Raw genomic sequence first — 16,485 nt, forward strand, 5'->3', positions numbered from 1 at the left:
TCCTAATCCAGTGTAAATGAAGAGTCTTCAGGTATAAGTGGATGCATGCAGCATGATGACAAAGTACACCAAAACAGGACAGCTCTCCTCAGGAACTGTGAAGACTTCATTCTCACTAGACAGTTTCTCCAGTGACATGCAAGCTTGAAAAGTGGCCAAGTCCTGAGCTGTTGGCCTCATGGTGTGATGGTGCCACAGAGACCGAGCACTTTTAAAAACTGATCACTCTCCTGAAGTACATGTAGAGCAGTCTATAGAGCAGTCACAGGCATTTTGGAGTGTCTGTAACTGTTACCATTTCAGAGCTTTTAAAGACAGGTATTCTCACCGCCGGGCAGTGGTGGCAAACTCCTTTAATCCCAGCACGGGAGGCAGAGACGGATCTCTGTAAGTTCAAGGCCAACCTGGTCTACAAGAGCTAGTTCCAGGATAGTCTCTACAGCTACAGAGAAACCACGTCTCAAAAAACCAAAAATAAAAAATAAAAAGACAGATATTCTGTACTGGTAATACCCAAACAGGACCTTGCAAAGGGCACTTTAGAAAAATATTTAGATAACATTATCTTTGTAGTATTTTAAAGCTGATTCAGCATTCTGATTATATTTTATTATATACTAAAAATTTTTACTTTTATCTTTTCAGAATTTGCTTATGGTGGCCATCCTTACCCTTTTTCTGGAATATTTGAAATTTCCCCAGGAAATGCCTCTGAACTAGGAGAAACATTTAAATTTAAGTAAGTAGGGAGAGTAATTTCTGTCACACTGTTGTGGATGTCAGAGCTTGGTTTGTGGGCATAAAGAATTTTTAGATTTAAAAAAATCTAAAAAGTTAAAATTTTAAAATTGAATTAAATTGTTATATAAGAATGGGAAATCAAATAATGTGTGAAATAACCTGTTTATGCTTTTTGTTCAGGATCTCTGTAACTTTCACAGCTCCTAACTCAGCACTGATGCCCCTCAGTCTCTGTTTGTGCTTGATAAAATGATTTTCTAATAATTTGTAGCTGTCTTTTACAACTAGCTTATATCTAAAATTTTATCTTTTATTGAGTAATATCTGTTACATTTTCCAGGAAATATATTGCAGTGTTTTTATTTGATGTTTTGAATAATATATTTTAAAATTTAGTCAAGTTTCATGGCTTGTCTCAATGCAAACACAAGGGTGATTAATACCAGGAATTTTTTGTTTATTTTTTTTTTATTTATTTTTTTTATTTTTCGAGACAGGGTTTCTCCGTAGCTTTTGGTTCCTGTCCTGGAACTAGCTCTTGTAGACCAGGCTGGCCTTGAACTCACAGAGATCCGCCTGCCTCTGCCTCCCTAGTGCTGGGATTAAAGGCGTGCGCCACCACCGCCCGGCTACCAGGAATTTTTTCTTTAGTGAAAATATGGCCAGCTCTTTGCTATGAATATTTAGCAAGGTTATTTTTACCTTAAATCTGGTTCTCTAATAACAAACATGTTTCATAAAGCAAAATGGAAACTAAAATCATTGAAATTACTAAGTATCTCATTTCCCTTAGTCTGAATATATTAGCCCTGATTTATTTATTGTAATATACCTGTAAATAAGCAAGTATTTAATAATGCTTATTATAAATAACCTGATTGAAACTGCTTTGTTTATTTTGTTTTTTGTTCTTTAAGAGAAGCTGTTGTTTTAGGGAGTACGGACTTTCTAGAAGACGATATAGAAAAGATTGTAGAAGAACTGGGGAAAGAGTATAAAGGCAATGCCTACCATTTGATGCACAAAAACTGCAATCACTTTTCTTCAGCTTTATCAGAGGTAAATTCAATTTCATCCTAAAGTTCTGCAGATAGCACTTTCCTGGTGTACTTTCTGTGCCACTATATTCAATCTTGGTGTTTTTTTTTCCTGATTCTTCCTGTCCTGGAACTAGCTCTTGTAGACTAGGCTGATCTCAAACTCCCAGAGATCCACCTGCCTCTCTCTCCTGAGTGCTGGGATTAAAGATGTGCACCACCACTGCCCAGCGGAGTCAGCAAAGTTTTAAGTAGTGATTCTGCTCATTCTTTTGTAGTGGGTAGAATGACTACAGATAATTGCCTCTTACTCAGTTGGTTTGTATCCTTATGTTAGCATTTTATAACTGACAAATACATAGAAAAAGACATATTTTCCAATCAGAGTGGATTACCATTGGTTGGAGCCTGTGCACAGTGTGTCTTGGTGGGAACTACACAGAAGAGCCAAGCAGCTTACCATCTGTCACCAAGAGAGAAACAGGGGAAGGAGCTGGTGCCTGGTATTCTTTCAGGGGCATTCCTGCTACTCCAGCCACACTTCCTTTCACTAAACTACCCCTTCAGAGTTCTGTACTTTTCCATTGTGCCCTGAGCTAGCAACCACACTTAGTACATGAACCTTGGGAGAATGTTTTAGATTTAAACCATAAGACACTGAAATTCTTAACTTTAAAAAAAAATAAAGGTTAAGAAACTGTTAGCACTGGATAGTGATGGCACACACCTTTAATCCCAGCACTAGGGAGGCAGAGACAGGTGGATCTCTATGAGTTCAAGTACAGCCAAGGCTACACAGAGAAACTCTTATCTTGGAAGAAAAAAAAAAGAAGAAGAAAAAAAAAACTTCTTAGCTGCTGAGACTTTTTGTTTGGTAAATTTTAGTTGCCTACCTGAATTTTCCTGACTCTTGTTAATAGATAACTTGTTTTGTTTATTTGTTTTTTAAACAGGCACCATATCTGGCTTGTACTATAGTTTTTGTATGTATGATATACTAGTTACTTTTCTATTGATTGATAAAATACCATGTTCAAGGCAACTTAGAAGGAAGGGTTTACTCAGCTTACGGTTCCAGAGGGTAAGAGTCCATTGTGGTGGGAAAGCATGGCAGTAAGTAGCAGGCATGATGGCGGGAACTGGATGCTGTGAGCTCACATCTTGAACCACAAACTGCAAGTGGTGACTAGCACACTAGGAGGAGGTAAGGTCTTAAGCTCTAAACCCCAGTGGCATATTTCCTCCATCAAGGCCACACCTTCTGAGCCTTGAACCTTGCCAAACAGTGCCACCAACAGGACTAAGTATTCAAATTCCTGAGACCATAAGGAACATATCTCATTCAAACAACTACACATAAATACCTGCAATAAAATTTAGCAGCGAAAACATCACACTGTGCTATAACAAAAGTTATGCAGACATAGTTTTTGTTTATTTGGTTGGTTGGTAGAGTATTTTTTGTTTGTTTTGTTTTGTTGTTTTTTTGAGAAAGGGTGTCTCTACTTAAATTGGTTAGCCTGGAACTCACTATGTAGACCAGGCTGGCTTTGTGCTCACAGAGATCTGCCTGGCTCTCTGCCTCTGCCTCACAAATGCAGGCATTAAAGACTTGATGTAGTCTTTCTTAAAAGCATTTTTTAGACTAAAGATGACCTATTATAACTTAAAGTGCAGCAGTAAAATTACTGATAAGAGGGCCCATTTCTGTCCTAGAGTCCATTCTGGGTTTGTTTGTTTGTTTGTTTGTTTGTTTTTGGGTTTTGTTTTTTTTTTTTTTATTTTTCGAGACAGGGTTTTCTTTTGGTTCCTGTCCTGGAACTAGCTCTTGTAGACCAGGCTGGCCTTGAACTCACAGAGATCTGCCTCTGCCTCACGAGTGCTGGGATTAAAGGCGTGCGCCACTACCACCCAGCCTAGAGTCCATTCTGTAGTGATAGTTGAACAGTCTTCATATGACAATATAATATTGTCAACTAGTTTCTTATTTCTGGTGCTTGAGTTAGCCTAGTCTTGTTGATATCAGAGTGTTGTGATGAACTCTCCATGTGTACCTCTTCTATTTTTATTAGTAGATCACTGAGCATCCTAGAAGGGTTGCTGGATCTGTGAGTTTGAGGCCATCCTGTTCTACAAATCAAGTTCCAGGACAGCCAGGGTAGTTGCACAGAGAAACCGTGTCTCAGTGGGGAAAGAGAAGTATAACTGTAACTCTTAACTGAGCCTTTCTCACATCAAACCAAGTTACCTACTTTCGGGATCCAGTGGCTCAGAGAAAACATTCTATTTTAAAAGGTAGAAATGGAGCACAACAAGGAAGGAATAGACCAAAACAAGACCAAAAACCAGACCAAGGAAAACACCAAACCCCATAGCTCCATATTGGCATATAGGGCTCCTGTTGGACCCATTTGTGACCTAAAGGGCTTGGGGTAATGCCACTGCCCAAGCTCTTGTTGCCTCAGCACGTGCCAGTTCCACTTCATGCGTGCAGCTTTCCTTGGCAGACAGCCATGATTCTGACCTCTCCAACTAACTGAGGTCTCCATTTCAAACTGGGGTTCGTTCACTCTCACAGCTTCACACAGTTGGCCTCAGGAACTGCCAGTTTTTTGCCTATTCAGCAGTTTTCTGACATCATTGTGTAAGATGCCATGATTCACACAGTTTTATATCTTTTATGCCTCAGAAAGCTGTTCTATGTAGATGATACTACCAAGTTTTACTGCCAGCTCAGGATGTAGCCTGCCTTTGGACCACAGTGCAGCAGCTTGAGTGTGTCCTGCACAGACACTTCCCTGGGCATTAACGCCTTCAGTTACATTCTTGGTTTAGACTTCCTTCTGTGGGACGTCTTTGCATTTTCACAAGTCAGAGCCTTAGATGGGTAGGGTCTTGTCCTCAGGGCACCTTTTCCATTGTTCCAGTGTCGAATAGGTTTATCTTCAATACTTATAGCCTCTCTACAACAAGGGCCTCTATGCAACTTTAAACGTGCCCAGGCTCTCTCCTGGACATACTGTACATTTCTAATGTCTTTGCTTCACATTTGGTCTCTCTTACCTAGATCTAGATGACAGCAAAAATCGGTGGCCACACCATAGCCATCAGACTACCTAGTCCATTACTCCTGTATTTGACTTCACTCAGGTTCTCATGACATTCATAAAATGCAACCAAATCCTTTGCCAGAATAACATGTGGATGACTTCTAGCTCAGTTATTGATAGAGTCAGTGGTTCCCTCTGAAACCTCCTAAGCTGGGACTCCACTGTCTCCTTTTCTCTCAACATTCTTATCTTCCCAGCTCTCACAGGAATGCCCCATGAAGATTTGCTTACAGTGTTTGAGAGTTTTTCTAGCCCAGAGTTCCAAAGTCTTTAATATTCCTTCCATAAACCAGTTCCAGTGGCCCAAAGAACCACAGGTTCAGGTCTGTCAGAGCAGCAGCCCCCTCCTGGTCCTGCTTTTTTATCCATTAATTGTCTGGTTGTTGTGACAGGATTCCTGAGAAAGGCAATTTTAAGGACCAACAAGATGGCTCAGCAGGTAAAGGGGCTTGCTGCAAAGTCTGGCTGCTTGAGTTTGATCCCCAGGATTCACACGGTAAAAGGAGGGAACTGACTCCAAAAAGTTACCACTAACCACACTCATCATGGCATATGTGTACATATATACAACAAACACAATTTTTTCATTTACAGAATAAAAGAAGGGGAATTGGAAAGATGACAGTTAAGAGCACTGGCTGCTCTTCCAGAGGTCCTGAGTTCAATTCCCAGCAACCACATGGTGGCTCACAACCATCTGTAATGAGATCTGGCGCCCGCCTCTGGCCTGCGGGCATACATGGAGGCAGAATGTTGTATACATACTAAATAAATCTTAAAAAAATAAATAAATAAAATTGTGGTTACAATGCTAAATAACCTACTAATGGGCTTTGATTCAGAGTTTTCAAAACTTAGACCCAAGGTTGTTGAAGAGATGACTTAGCAGCTTCTGGCTGCTCTTCTAGGTAACCCTGGTCCAATTCCCAGCACCCACATGGTAATTTACACTCCAGTTTTAGGGAGCTGAAGCCCTCTTCTACACACATAGCATACAAATGTGCATGCAGGTAAAACACTTGTACATAAAATGCTTTCTTTAAAATGGAAATTTAGAAAAAAGTCAAACATCAACCCAAGAATTGCTAAACATTTTATGAAAGAGTCAGCTAATGGATGTTTTAGGCTTGCGAACTATTTATGACCTTATTTAGTTCTGTGTCTTCTCGTAACCAAGAGCCATAGGCGTATATCTATGAACACAGATATACTGTTTTATATATATAAATATATATAGCAGACTCTTTTAGGTTGATCAGTCCTCAACCCCAAGAGCTGGGTGAAGTCAGCTTCCCTGAAACACAAAGGTATGTCGAAGAGAACAGATTGCTGAATGGAATCAAAATTTGAGAAGGAGAATATGAAATGGGTAGCAAGAGGCTGCCATGTTAACCTAATTTTTCTTAACTAGTTCATATGTGGTTAATCTCTATGCAGATACTCCTAGGTCTATCTCAAATATAAGACACAATGTTGCTAGTGCATTCAGGAGTAGACAGATGGGAACTGTGTCAAGAAGTTCATTGCTCAGCCTTCTCCCACATTTTATCCAAGTAAATATTATTTAAACATATTTAAGTACCCATCTGCCTCACTCTGTGCCCTTAGGCACTGTGATAGATGCTGGGTAATCAAAAATGGTCAGAACACACTACCTGTTCGTAAATGAAGTCACCTCATTTTCCTTTTAGCCAAGCTAGAGAACGGATTAAGGAATGTTGCTGTATCCTTAGGGGAAAGTGTTGCACAGTTGCCAACTTTCTAAATGCTCACTACCTCTTTGCTGTAAGAAACTTTGAAGCCTTATTCCAAAGTCATTAACCTAATGTTTGCAGATATTTTAAGATACTAGTTTCAGATCACATGATCATAATCTCTAGCATGACTAGAGGCAAACCATCAAAGTGGCAGTGGAACATGGATTCAGTTGAGCCCAGTTTTTACAAGAGCCAAGATGATACAGGGTAAAGTCAACATTGTTTTGAGCTGCTTCTCACTATCTAAAATAGGAAGAGGAAGACTCCCAGTCCTAAGGACTCTAAAAGAATGAGAAGTGGGCAGAGAAATGTAGCAGGATTCCAGCCGACACCCACTCCTACCCCAGTTAGTCCCCCTAACCAGGCCTCCATGCTTTATTCTGACCATAGTCCCTGTGCCAGGGTATCGTGGAGCTAGTCTTCATTTGGGCACACTTCTTTCTGGACCATCTGAACATCCTTGAACAAGTGAGAAATACATAGAATGCAGCCCAGGAATAAGTGGGGTGGTAGAGACTGGAAGAGAGTAGAAAAGATCCTGGGAAAAGATTTGACAAGAATACCCAAGACTGACTCTGCTAACAGCCTGGGGCTTCTCTTACTCTAATAACATCTTGTGCTATCAAGTCTTTTTCTTCTGTGTACTGTTCAAAGTAATTTTACATGTTTCAGAGTAGCTCAAGGATCCAAGACAGAAGCCAAGCAGAATTAGCTTGACTTGACAACTGTAAAAAGAAAGGAGGAGAGAGGGGGAGAGAGAGAGAGAGAGAGAGAGAGAGAGAGAGAGAGAGAGAGACAGCTGAAAGAAAGGAAGGGGTTACAGAAAGGTCCTGGCTCTTGAGTTAAGGCACTGCTTGTCAGCAGCCTGGAATAGTAGCACCACAAGCTAGTCTGCAATATATTTTCTCACCCTTTAGCAGGACAGCCAGCATTATTCTCTTCTCCCTAACACAGAGCTGTCTCCTCCTTAGATTCTTTGTGGGAAAGAGATTCCTCGCTGGATCAACCGACTGGCCTACTTCAGCTCCTGTATACCCTTTCTACAGAGTTGCCTCCCAAAGGAGTGGCTCACTCCTGCTGCACTGCAGTCTAGTGTCAGCCAAGAGCTCCAGGATGAACTGGAAGAAGCAGAGGATGCAGCCGCATCCGCTGCCATGGCAAGTGCTGCAGCTGGTGCCAGAACTGGGCGTCACACTAAACTATGAGCATCTCCAAAGTCACACCTTCAGAACTGTCTCTGGCAGTTGAATATCACTAGAGAAAAGAAAATAGAGTAAATGTCCTTTGGATATTTTGTATGCAAAGATGGCTCTCCCCCAAATCCCAGTTTTTCAGCTCAGGATTATATTTGTAGTCAAAAACAAAAACAAAAAAAAAAAAGAAGAAGAAAAATCACTTGGCTCTGGAGGGAAAACTTTATATGAAGCTGCCCTCTTTTTTTTTTTTTAATCCACTTGTAAATTTGGATTCACTTCCTCTGTTTTATATGAGCTCTGTTAAATTACGTTTACAGTATTTTGTATCACTGTTTACAAATCTTGCATGGACTTCTGCCACCATGAAAGAAGAAAACCTTCATCTTCAGAAATTAGGCAGGTCATCTTTGTACACATCCCGAAAATCGCCAGAACTACAGCATAAAAAGTAGGCACTTGAAGAGGTCCTTACATGGTTACAGTTCCCATCACCTGCTTAAGAGCTGTATGTTAGATTTGTATTTGTTATGTTACCATTTTTGGTGCCCAGATACAGGGATCCAAACTGGCCTGACATGAAGGAGCACACACAGCCCGAGGGCTTGGAGCCTGGGTCAGTTCCACTCCACCCCTTCCTAGTCTGAGTAGCACATTTCCCAGGGTGCCCGTGGAGCAGCTGGTTTCATCCCAAATAAGCCCACCTCAGCAGGGTGGTATTCTTGTATCTGCCTGGCTTGATGCCTTGATTCTATAATGAAGATGTTTTCATGGAAGATACTCTTACAACTGACGAGTGTTTTTGCACATGTGTTGGGGAGGGGCTTCATTTTTATTTTAATACATACTAAACTCCTCCCTGCCCAGGATGTTTTGGGTGGGGCGGGAGTATCCTAACCTAGCTTCCTGAGCAGCAGTATGAACTGACATTAAACTGCTTTTTAACTATCCAGGCTACCTTTTATACTAGACGTTGAAAACTAGAGTCTAAAGAAACACCCCCCCCAAAGGTAATTCTTTAATATTTAATACTTTGTGTACACCATACCAGAAATGGCTTGTTGGAGTTTATTAGTTCATGATGAGAGTAGTTTCGCCTCATAATAGAAATTCTATTTTCATTGATCTCTTGTTGAAAAATCATATTTTTGTGTGTCTTAAATTCATCTTTTTATGTTCTCTCAAATGTGTCTCTTACATAACATAATTGTAGGAATGACGTTGTCGCTACAGCTAAATCTTCTTTAGTAAGGAAGTTGTTTGCTAGAGTCTACCCCCAGTTGACCCTTGGATGTAAAAACCAATCATTACATGTCACAATCAATGTTCTGCCTTAAGAGAGTGTGTCCTGTGTAAAGTAATGGATGCAGCATAGAAGCATCCAAGGTACTGACTGCGGCTTTAGATACTGCATTAGTGTGAAAGTCACATTTCTCTATGTGAGGATACATATCTTTGAGTAAATTACATCTTTAACTTTGCCATGAGCTGATTTTGATTGATACTTAATGTAAGCACACCCTCTTTAGGGAAAGTAAACCTTGGGTTATAAACACTGGCCTGAGGAAAATGAAGCCACTTTGTGCTGTTTGACTGTTCTGTGTCCAGAGAGGAAAGCCGGTGCAAGTCGCTCTGCTCCGTGGCGGGCAGAGCCTGTGTTTCAGGAACCGTGCAGCAGGACAGAATATGTGGTCTTTATGAAGAGTTGACTTAGTTCAGGTCTGAAAATGAGACTTAGGACAAAACACTAATGCTCTCCAGGAGGTTGTTCACTAACAGAAGAGACCTAACCCTCAGGCCCAGGTTAGTAGGTAATGCTTGATGGGGTTCACTTGGAGTTTTTTTATTAATAATATGGATCATGATGTTTTCTCACCCATTGAGATATGTTCTGAATCTGCTGTTGACCCAAGGGAATGGCCCCTCAGACATTTCTGGGTAATTAACCAGGAACAGCTCTTCTGTGTTCACCCATATTTCAGCAGCTCAACACACAAGTGACTTGCTGATGTCTGTAGCATTTGAAGAGATATAAAGGTCTTCTGGGAAATAAAGAATGCCTGCACCAGTTACCTGACAGTGAGCAGGTCAGAGTCTGGACATGAGGTTTCCTGCAGTCTAGTGTACTTGATTGAGGTTGAAAGAGAAAGAATCTCATTTAGTGAGGACCTTCTCTACAGTACAAATTAAGAATGGGTTTTATTAATTTTTCTTCTCTTGCCCTTGGATGAAAGCAATCTTGTTCTCAACCAGAACTCATAAGAAAAAAATCCCAGGTCAGAACTGCAGTCATGAATTCATATGTGATCCATGGAGTCCAGTATAGCTTCTGTAGTTGTAACCAAGTGAAACCGTTTCTCCTGGAGGGTTGAACAGTAATAGCTGTAAAGGATCAGACAGCTGGTTTCTGGTACTTGTTTTAAATATGCTTGGGTTTTTTAACCCACACTGGGGGCATCAGCTTTAGAAGTGTAACATGGGACGGTAGCAGGTGGTGATTGTCCTAGAGCACCTCCAGGCCTGAGCTCCAGCCAACTATTGCTCTGACTCACAGCAATAGCATCTTACCCATCACCAGCATCTTACAGAGCAGGGAATTCCAGGTGTAGTCCATTGATAGCATTGTGTGTAGAGATCACACCACGGACAGCTGCAGAACTCTTTCCATGGCTTCTTCTGTCACAAGACGGGTAGAAACACATTCACTGCTTCGGGGCTCTAACCCATGTGTCGTCTTACGACTCCATTATCTGTTTCCTGTAGCTTTGGTATATGCTATGTTTGCTTTGAATGACTAATTTTAAAAGTTAGTTTTTGTCAGCATTTGGCCGTCCTGCTATTACACCTCATTCTTGTCAGTATGGGTTCGAGAGTGTAGCTCGATTGTTAGACTTTATCTGCTCATTCTATACCCACACATCTCCACTGTCAACAGTTGGACAGCTGTCAATGAATCTTCCTGGACCTGAAGAGAATTTCCTGTGAAGTGGAATGCAAGTGTACTGTCATCCAGTGTTTATAAAACACCAGGAACCTTCACTTTTGCTACCTTGATACAACACTGAGTTATCATGTTACAACATTGAAATACATCGATTTATTAAAAACTACTTTTATAAGAAATGTTTTATAGTTCTTTCTGACCTCTAAGAGACAAGGCTGTTCTGTATTTGTGCTGGGAAGGGTTATTTGTCCAATCCAGGAATCCCATCTGCTGTGCAGGAACGCGGCCAGCCCTTCTGTATCATGTCGTTCTTGTGGTCACCGCTTCCCTTACTCAATGATAATTGCTCTTGTGCACAAGCAGCAGGTAGCAGCTCAGATGGCTCAAAAATGGAGGCAGAGTGGACCGACTGGAAGACTTCCCAACCCCCTTTCAGGAATTAAGTAGGAGCCTGTGTGTTTCTGCTCCTTATTCTCCATTAGCCTCTTCTGCTTGGTACCTCCAGCCTGAACCTTCGCCTTCACCTCCATCGGCCTTTTTGTACCTAGTGCAGTGTTTTCTCCCCTAATTTAAACTCTTCCCCTCGAATTAAGTTTTGTCAAGTAAATTAATAGTTTTTATGATCTACCAAGATTTGTCCACTCTGCCAAATAAGAGTGATCTACTATAACTCGGCTGTTCTCACCTCAGGGACACTCCGTGGAACTCTTACCATAATTCCGTAATAGATTCAGATCTGCTAAGAACAACTTAGAGGCCCTCCATCTAGGAAGAATGCCAGTAGTACTAGGGAACGGCAATCTCTTTTTTTAATTGTCCCTGAGTTTACCCGTGTATTGGCCTTGTTCCAGCTTTTTGGAAGTCTGTGCTAAGGAAGGTTAATGACTTGCTGTAGTTTCTAAACAGTAAATGAGAAGCAAACAGCTACTGACGTTACTGGTAGGAAACAGAACTGCTGTCTTCCATGTCAGTGTCTGCACTTTAAACTACTAACAGCCCTGCTGCTCAGGCCATAGCCTAGGGGACTTCTGTGGCTCTGCTGCTGCTGCTGCCAAAGGCAGCTTTAACTCAGTCTCTCTCAATCTAATAAAACTTGAGATTCAAAGGCTAGGGTGAAAACCTGCCAGCTCAGAGTAGCAACTGGCTAACGTTCTCTCTGTGCTGGCATCCAGGAGCCTCTCTCCACACCGCTCCAACTAAAAACCCATGCCCCCCTCCTTGCTACTTCCTGTCAACTAGATGCCAGTCTCGCCTCTCTGAGCCCAGGGTTTTTTGGTTTTTTGAGACAGGGCTTCTCTGTGTAGCTTTGGAGCCTGTCCTGATATTCGTTCTATAAAACAGGCTGGCCTCAAACTCACAGAGATCCACCTGCCTCTGTCTCCTGAGTGCTGGGATTGAAGGTGTGCACCACCACTGCCCGGCCAGGTCTTTTAATGCAAATATAACACATCTTTGCCTAGTTAAACAAATGCAGCATAAACAAATGTAACACGTCTTTGCCTAGTTAAACAAATATTCCACAACAGAACTGCTAAGCATTCTCAAAGCTAAGTCCTGTCAACACACCTTGACTTGAACTGCAAATGTGAACTATTTCCTTCCTGTCCAAACCAAGGGACACTAAAGAAATGTTAGAGCCACCTCTCCACTGACTGAAAGACCAGATGAGCCTCCGTGTGCTTTGCGACCCTGCTGTGACTGAAAAAAGAATTCAGTCTCAGTTGAGAGTGACCCCCTCCCATGCTGTTGAGGGCTGCCATTTCAAAGCCTTTCCCTGGCCCCTCACGCTGGGTAGCACTTACTTGAAATGGGCCTCCTGGTGGAGGAAGGCCTTGGCCATCACCTTGTCTTCTGTCGTATCCGAAACTCACAGGCAAGCAGTGGATCTCATGTCAGGACAGTCATCTGCTTCTGTGAAGTCCTCACAGTGTCTCGGGCTACCCTTCAAACCTCTGAATTGGAGGACTTGGGTATAGTTACCCAGGCTGCTTAAGCCAGACTCCTCAAAGCAGCTTGAATGTGGCTTGCTTGACTGTTCAAATACACGTGTGATGTGTTTACGAAATTAAGACAGTTTGGAGCTGGAGTGGTGGCTCAGCAGTTAGGAGCATTGACTACTATTCCATAGGACCTAGGTTCCTGTAACTGTGGTCCCAGGGGATCTGAAGTCCTCTTCCGCCGTTTTAGTCTCACATGATACACAGATATATGTGTAGGCAAAACATTCGTCTAAAAGAATATTTTAAGGTAGTTTGGCCCACCTTGGGTGGGGATCTCAGTGCAGGTGGCCTGTCCTTATCCCCTCAAATATGATGTGGAACTTTCCAGTGGCAAAGCTAGAATATGGCCTGAGGGAGCAGAGGCAAGTGCAGATAACGTATACCTTCCTCTTCCGTGCGCCATCGGTGAGCAGACGCCACAGGAGTACCCTAGCATTGCCCTCCACAAATATCAAAAAATTTCTACCTTAGACTGAAGACAAAATAAAAAGCAAAATCTGTTTGTCCTACCTCTCACATGTTTGGGGCTGTACTAGATCACTTAAATACACTTCATCACAACATCCTGTGTGCCTCAAAGACAGTGGAGAGGTCAGTCGCCTAAAATCACACAGAATTCCTGGATAAAGTGACTGGCAGCATGGACAGGTGAACCACTGGAAGCCTTAGTCACTGGTTCCCCTACAAAATTCAGTAGAGGTGGAGGCAGGATTTCCCAAGATTTTGGTGGGTTTGAGTCAACCTATACAAATTATTCAAAAGGTAACCACAAAATAAAACATGAACCTGAGCACTTTAGAGAGAATTGTCTAGGAACCTGTAGTCCATGGGCTAAGGCTGGGCTGTTTTATCCGAGGACCACCTTGCCATGAGAGGACCACCTCCATCAGTTAGCCATCCGTGTTTATGTCAGTCATCACTAAAGACCCAAACTGCTCAGACCTTCATCCCCAGGGGCCCTGCACAGAGCCTCATCTGCCAACTGCTCATGTTTACTGTCCCCTCTGACACTTGAAGTGTGGCAGGCAAAACTGCTCCAGGTGACTCTTGGGATATTCCAAGAAGCATCTCTCAGCCACACATTGTCCCTTGAGAAGCCCTCTAAACCTTTGTGTTCTCCATTTCTGCTTCTGTCATTTCTCTACTACAGAGCCTGCGCTGTCCAGTTCTGCCAGATGCTACGTGCTGCCTCACACTCTTCTGCTCTTAATGTCTTCCTCTGCAGCCTTCCTCATTCCCAGTGACTACACCACACAGGTGACCCGTGCCATTTGCCTCTGTCATCTTGGCACCCTTCCCCCCAGTTGCCAGCCCCCCCCCCTCAGTCATCGTGCTTATCATTATTCTACCCCAAGTCTCACCACCCTTCCCCAGCTAATAACCACTGTCACTGTCCCAGTCTCCCTGTCTCTTCAACCCTGAACTGAAACCTTAGCCCTATCACTGGGAATGTTCTAAACCATTTCTGGAATTTTCTGTTTCAAGACAGGTTTTCTCTGTGTAGTCCTGGCTGTCCTGGAACTCACTTTGTAGACTCAAACTTAAAGATGGACCCTGCCTCCTGAGTGCTGGGATTAAAGGCATGAGCCATGGCTGGTCACTTCTGGAATCTTTGTTCCAAGCATTTCTGACCATTAACTTTAGATTTACCCTGGTCCACTGTGCTACAAGAAGTCATTGGCCTTTGCAAGATCCCAAAGCCATTATACGTAGCACTTACTAACATCCCCTCCCTAAACCCACCTATTTCTCCTCTCACCCAAACTAAATCCCATGGCCAGCAACTAAGTCCTTTGCTCCTTAGGTCCCTCTGCTACTTCAGTGCTCCTTTATTATCTGGCTGGCTAGCCAGATCGGGATCTAGATTCCCAGTGTCTAACTGCTACTCCGTGGGTTGGCTTGGCCTTACGTTTCTGTCCACAAAGCAGCGGGCACTCATCACTGCACCATGACCTACTTTCAGTTCCTTGGAAGTTAGCTTCCCCTTGTTGTAGGCCCTCATGCCTCCTCCCTCCTTGTGGCCCCGACATGTTCCACATTTATCTCTGTTGAGACCCTCACTTGATGCCTCAGTAAAAAGATGTCAGGCCAATTGGCCTCTCATCTCCCAATCTACAGACTCACTAAATTTGTCTCCAGAGACACTGTGCTAATATGGGAGGTGCTTCCTACTTTCATCAAATGCCCCCCGCCACCTCTCCAAACTTTGTCTCCAACAGTTACTTCCCACACCCCTCTTTCCTATCAGTAGGTGACACAGGGGATCTCTACAATGTCCCTTGAGTCCTGCTATGACTAAGTGAAACCTTGCCTGTCTCCACAACCAAAATTTGCCAGCTCCATGTCCCAGGCACTGTTTTGAAAATCACCTTGATTTTGAATGATGTATACAATAGAATTTAGGGCTGGGCATGTAGCTCCCAGTGTAGCAAGTGGTAGAGCACTTACCTAGTATTTGCAAAGCCTGGAGTTCGTCCCAGCACTGTGTGAAAAATGAAGGGTGGGGTGTATATAATTGTATGTACAGTTTAAAGGATAATAAAATGAATAACACTCTGTACCTACCACTCGACTTAAATAACAGACCTGGAAAACATGTCTAGGTCCCTCTCCCATCACTACCTCTTCCTTCCACCAGAAGGGGAACCACCATCTTGAAGTTTGTGTACATTGTCCCTTCAGTTTTTTCTTTATGGTTATCACCTGCATACGCCTATTTTTGAGCTTTGTATAAATGAAATCATATATATCCCATGGTTTTAAAATTCTCTATTTTTATAACTCATGCATATTAATATGTATAGTTCTAACTTGTTTCCACCACTGTATTGTAGCCTACTGTACTGTACACGCGCACCATGATTCTGTTTACACGTTCTCCCTTGGATGGATGTTTGAACTGTTCCAGATTTCTCACTCTGATGAGCAATACTTTGTGAACGCTGTAAGGCATGTCTGCGGTTGTGAGGATCTCTCTAGGAACTGCTAGGAATGTATGTGTTAAAACTTACTGATGTAGAAAAACAATATACTCTTATTACACGTTTATTAAATAAAATCCTGTTCAGTCCTCTCTCCATCTGCTAATCAAACAGAACTCCATGATTCAATTTTTCTCTTCTAATATCACATAATGAAATTTCTCAGAGCTTTGCCTTAAAATATTTTTCATAACTAAGGGAATCAGAGAGATGAAAGTCATACTAACCTCTCACACAGCCAATGGGAAAGATAACACTCAACATTGAAAAAGTAGTTTAAAAAGAGGAAATCTAGTAGAATGACACTTGTGAATATTACGATTCAAAACTGTGAGCAGCAGAACCTAGTGAAACTTTCAAAGTTTGAAGGAATAAATTCAAAATTAAAGTGTGAGGTGGCTCAGCAGGTAAAAGAGCTTGCTGCCAAGCCTGACAAACCAAGTTCCATCCCCTGAACCCTCATGATGGAGAGTACTGACAAGTTCTCCTCTGATGCGCACTGTGGCACATCCGTCTCCCACACAGGTACAAACCAATGTTTCCACAAATCTGTTAACTCTGGAGAAGCCTGTGACCATGTTTGTCCTCTGTGATGATAACATGCAGGCTCGGCTGGAGTGTTGGACATGACACCAAATAGTCCTAAACCTGGCACAAATTGGAAAGTTTCTCTCACGGGTCAGCTGAGGACTGGCTATTTTTCTTCCCCAAACAGGCCAGAA

The 16,485-nt window shown here is 42.4% G+C and overlaps 1 protein-coding gene across 1 annotated transcript in view; it reads left to right on the forward strand.

Annotated features, from left to right (window-relative positions):
• The window catches only part of Desi2 (desumoylating isopeptidase 2), a 45,897-nt gene extending 34,936 nt beyond the window's left edge, over nucleotides 1-10,961 (forward strand). The window contains exons 3-5 of the mRNA XM_041635324.1: nucleotides 646-739; nucleotides 1,659-1,800; nucleotides 7,617-10,961. Of these exons, the coding sequence (XP_041491258.1) occupies nucleotides 646-739; nucleotides 1,659-1,800; nucleotides 7,617-7,850 (470 nt within the window). The 3' untranslated portion in view covers nucleotides 7,851-10,961. The remainder of the gene's footprint in view (nucleotides 1-645; nucleotides 740-1,658; nucleotides 1,801-7,616) is intronic.
• Nucleotides 10,962-16,485: the final 5,524 nt, after the last annotated feature.

Source organism: Microtus oregoni, unplaced genomic scaffold, assembly GCF_018167655.1.
Source record: "Microtus oregoni isolate MIOR12 unplaced genomic scaffold, Mior012 000047F_ref0000412, whole genome shotgun sequence".
Lineage (NCBI taxonomy): Eukaryota > Metazoa > Chordata > Mammalia > Rodentia > Cricetidae > Microtus > Microtus oregoni.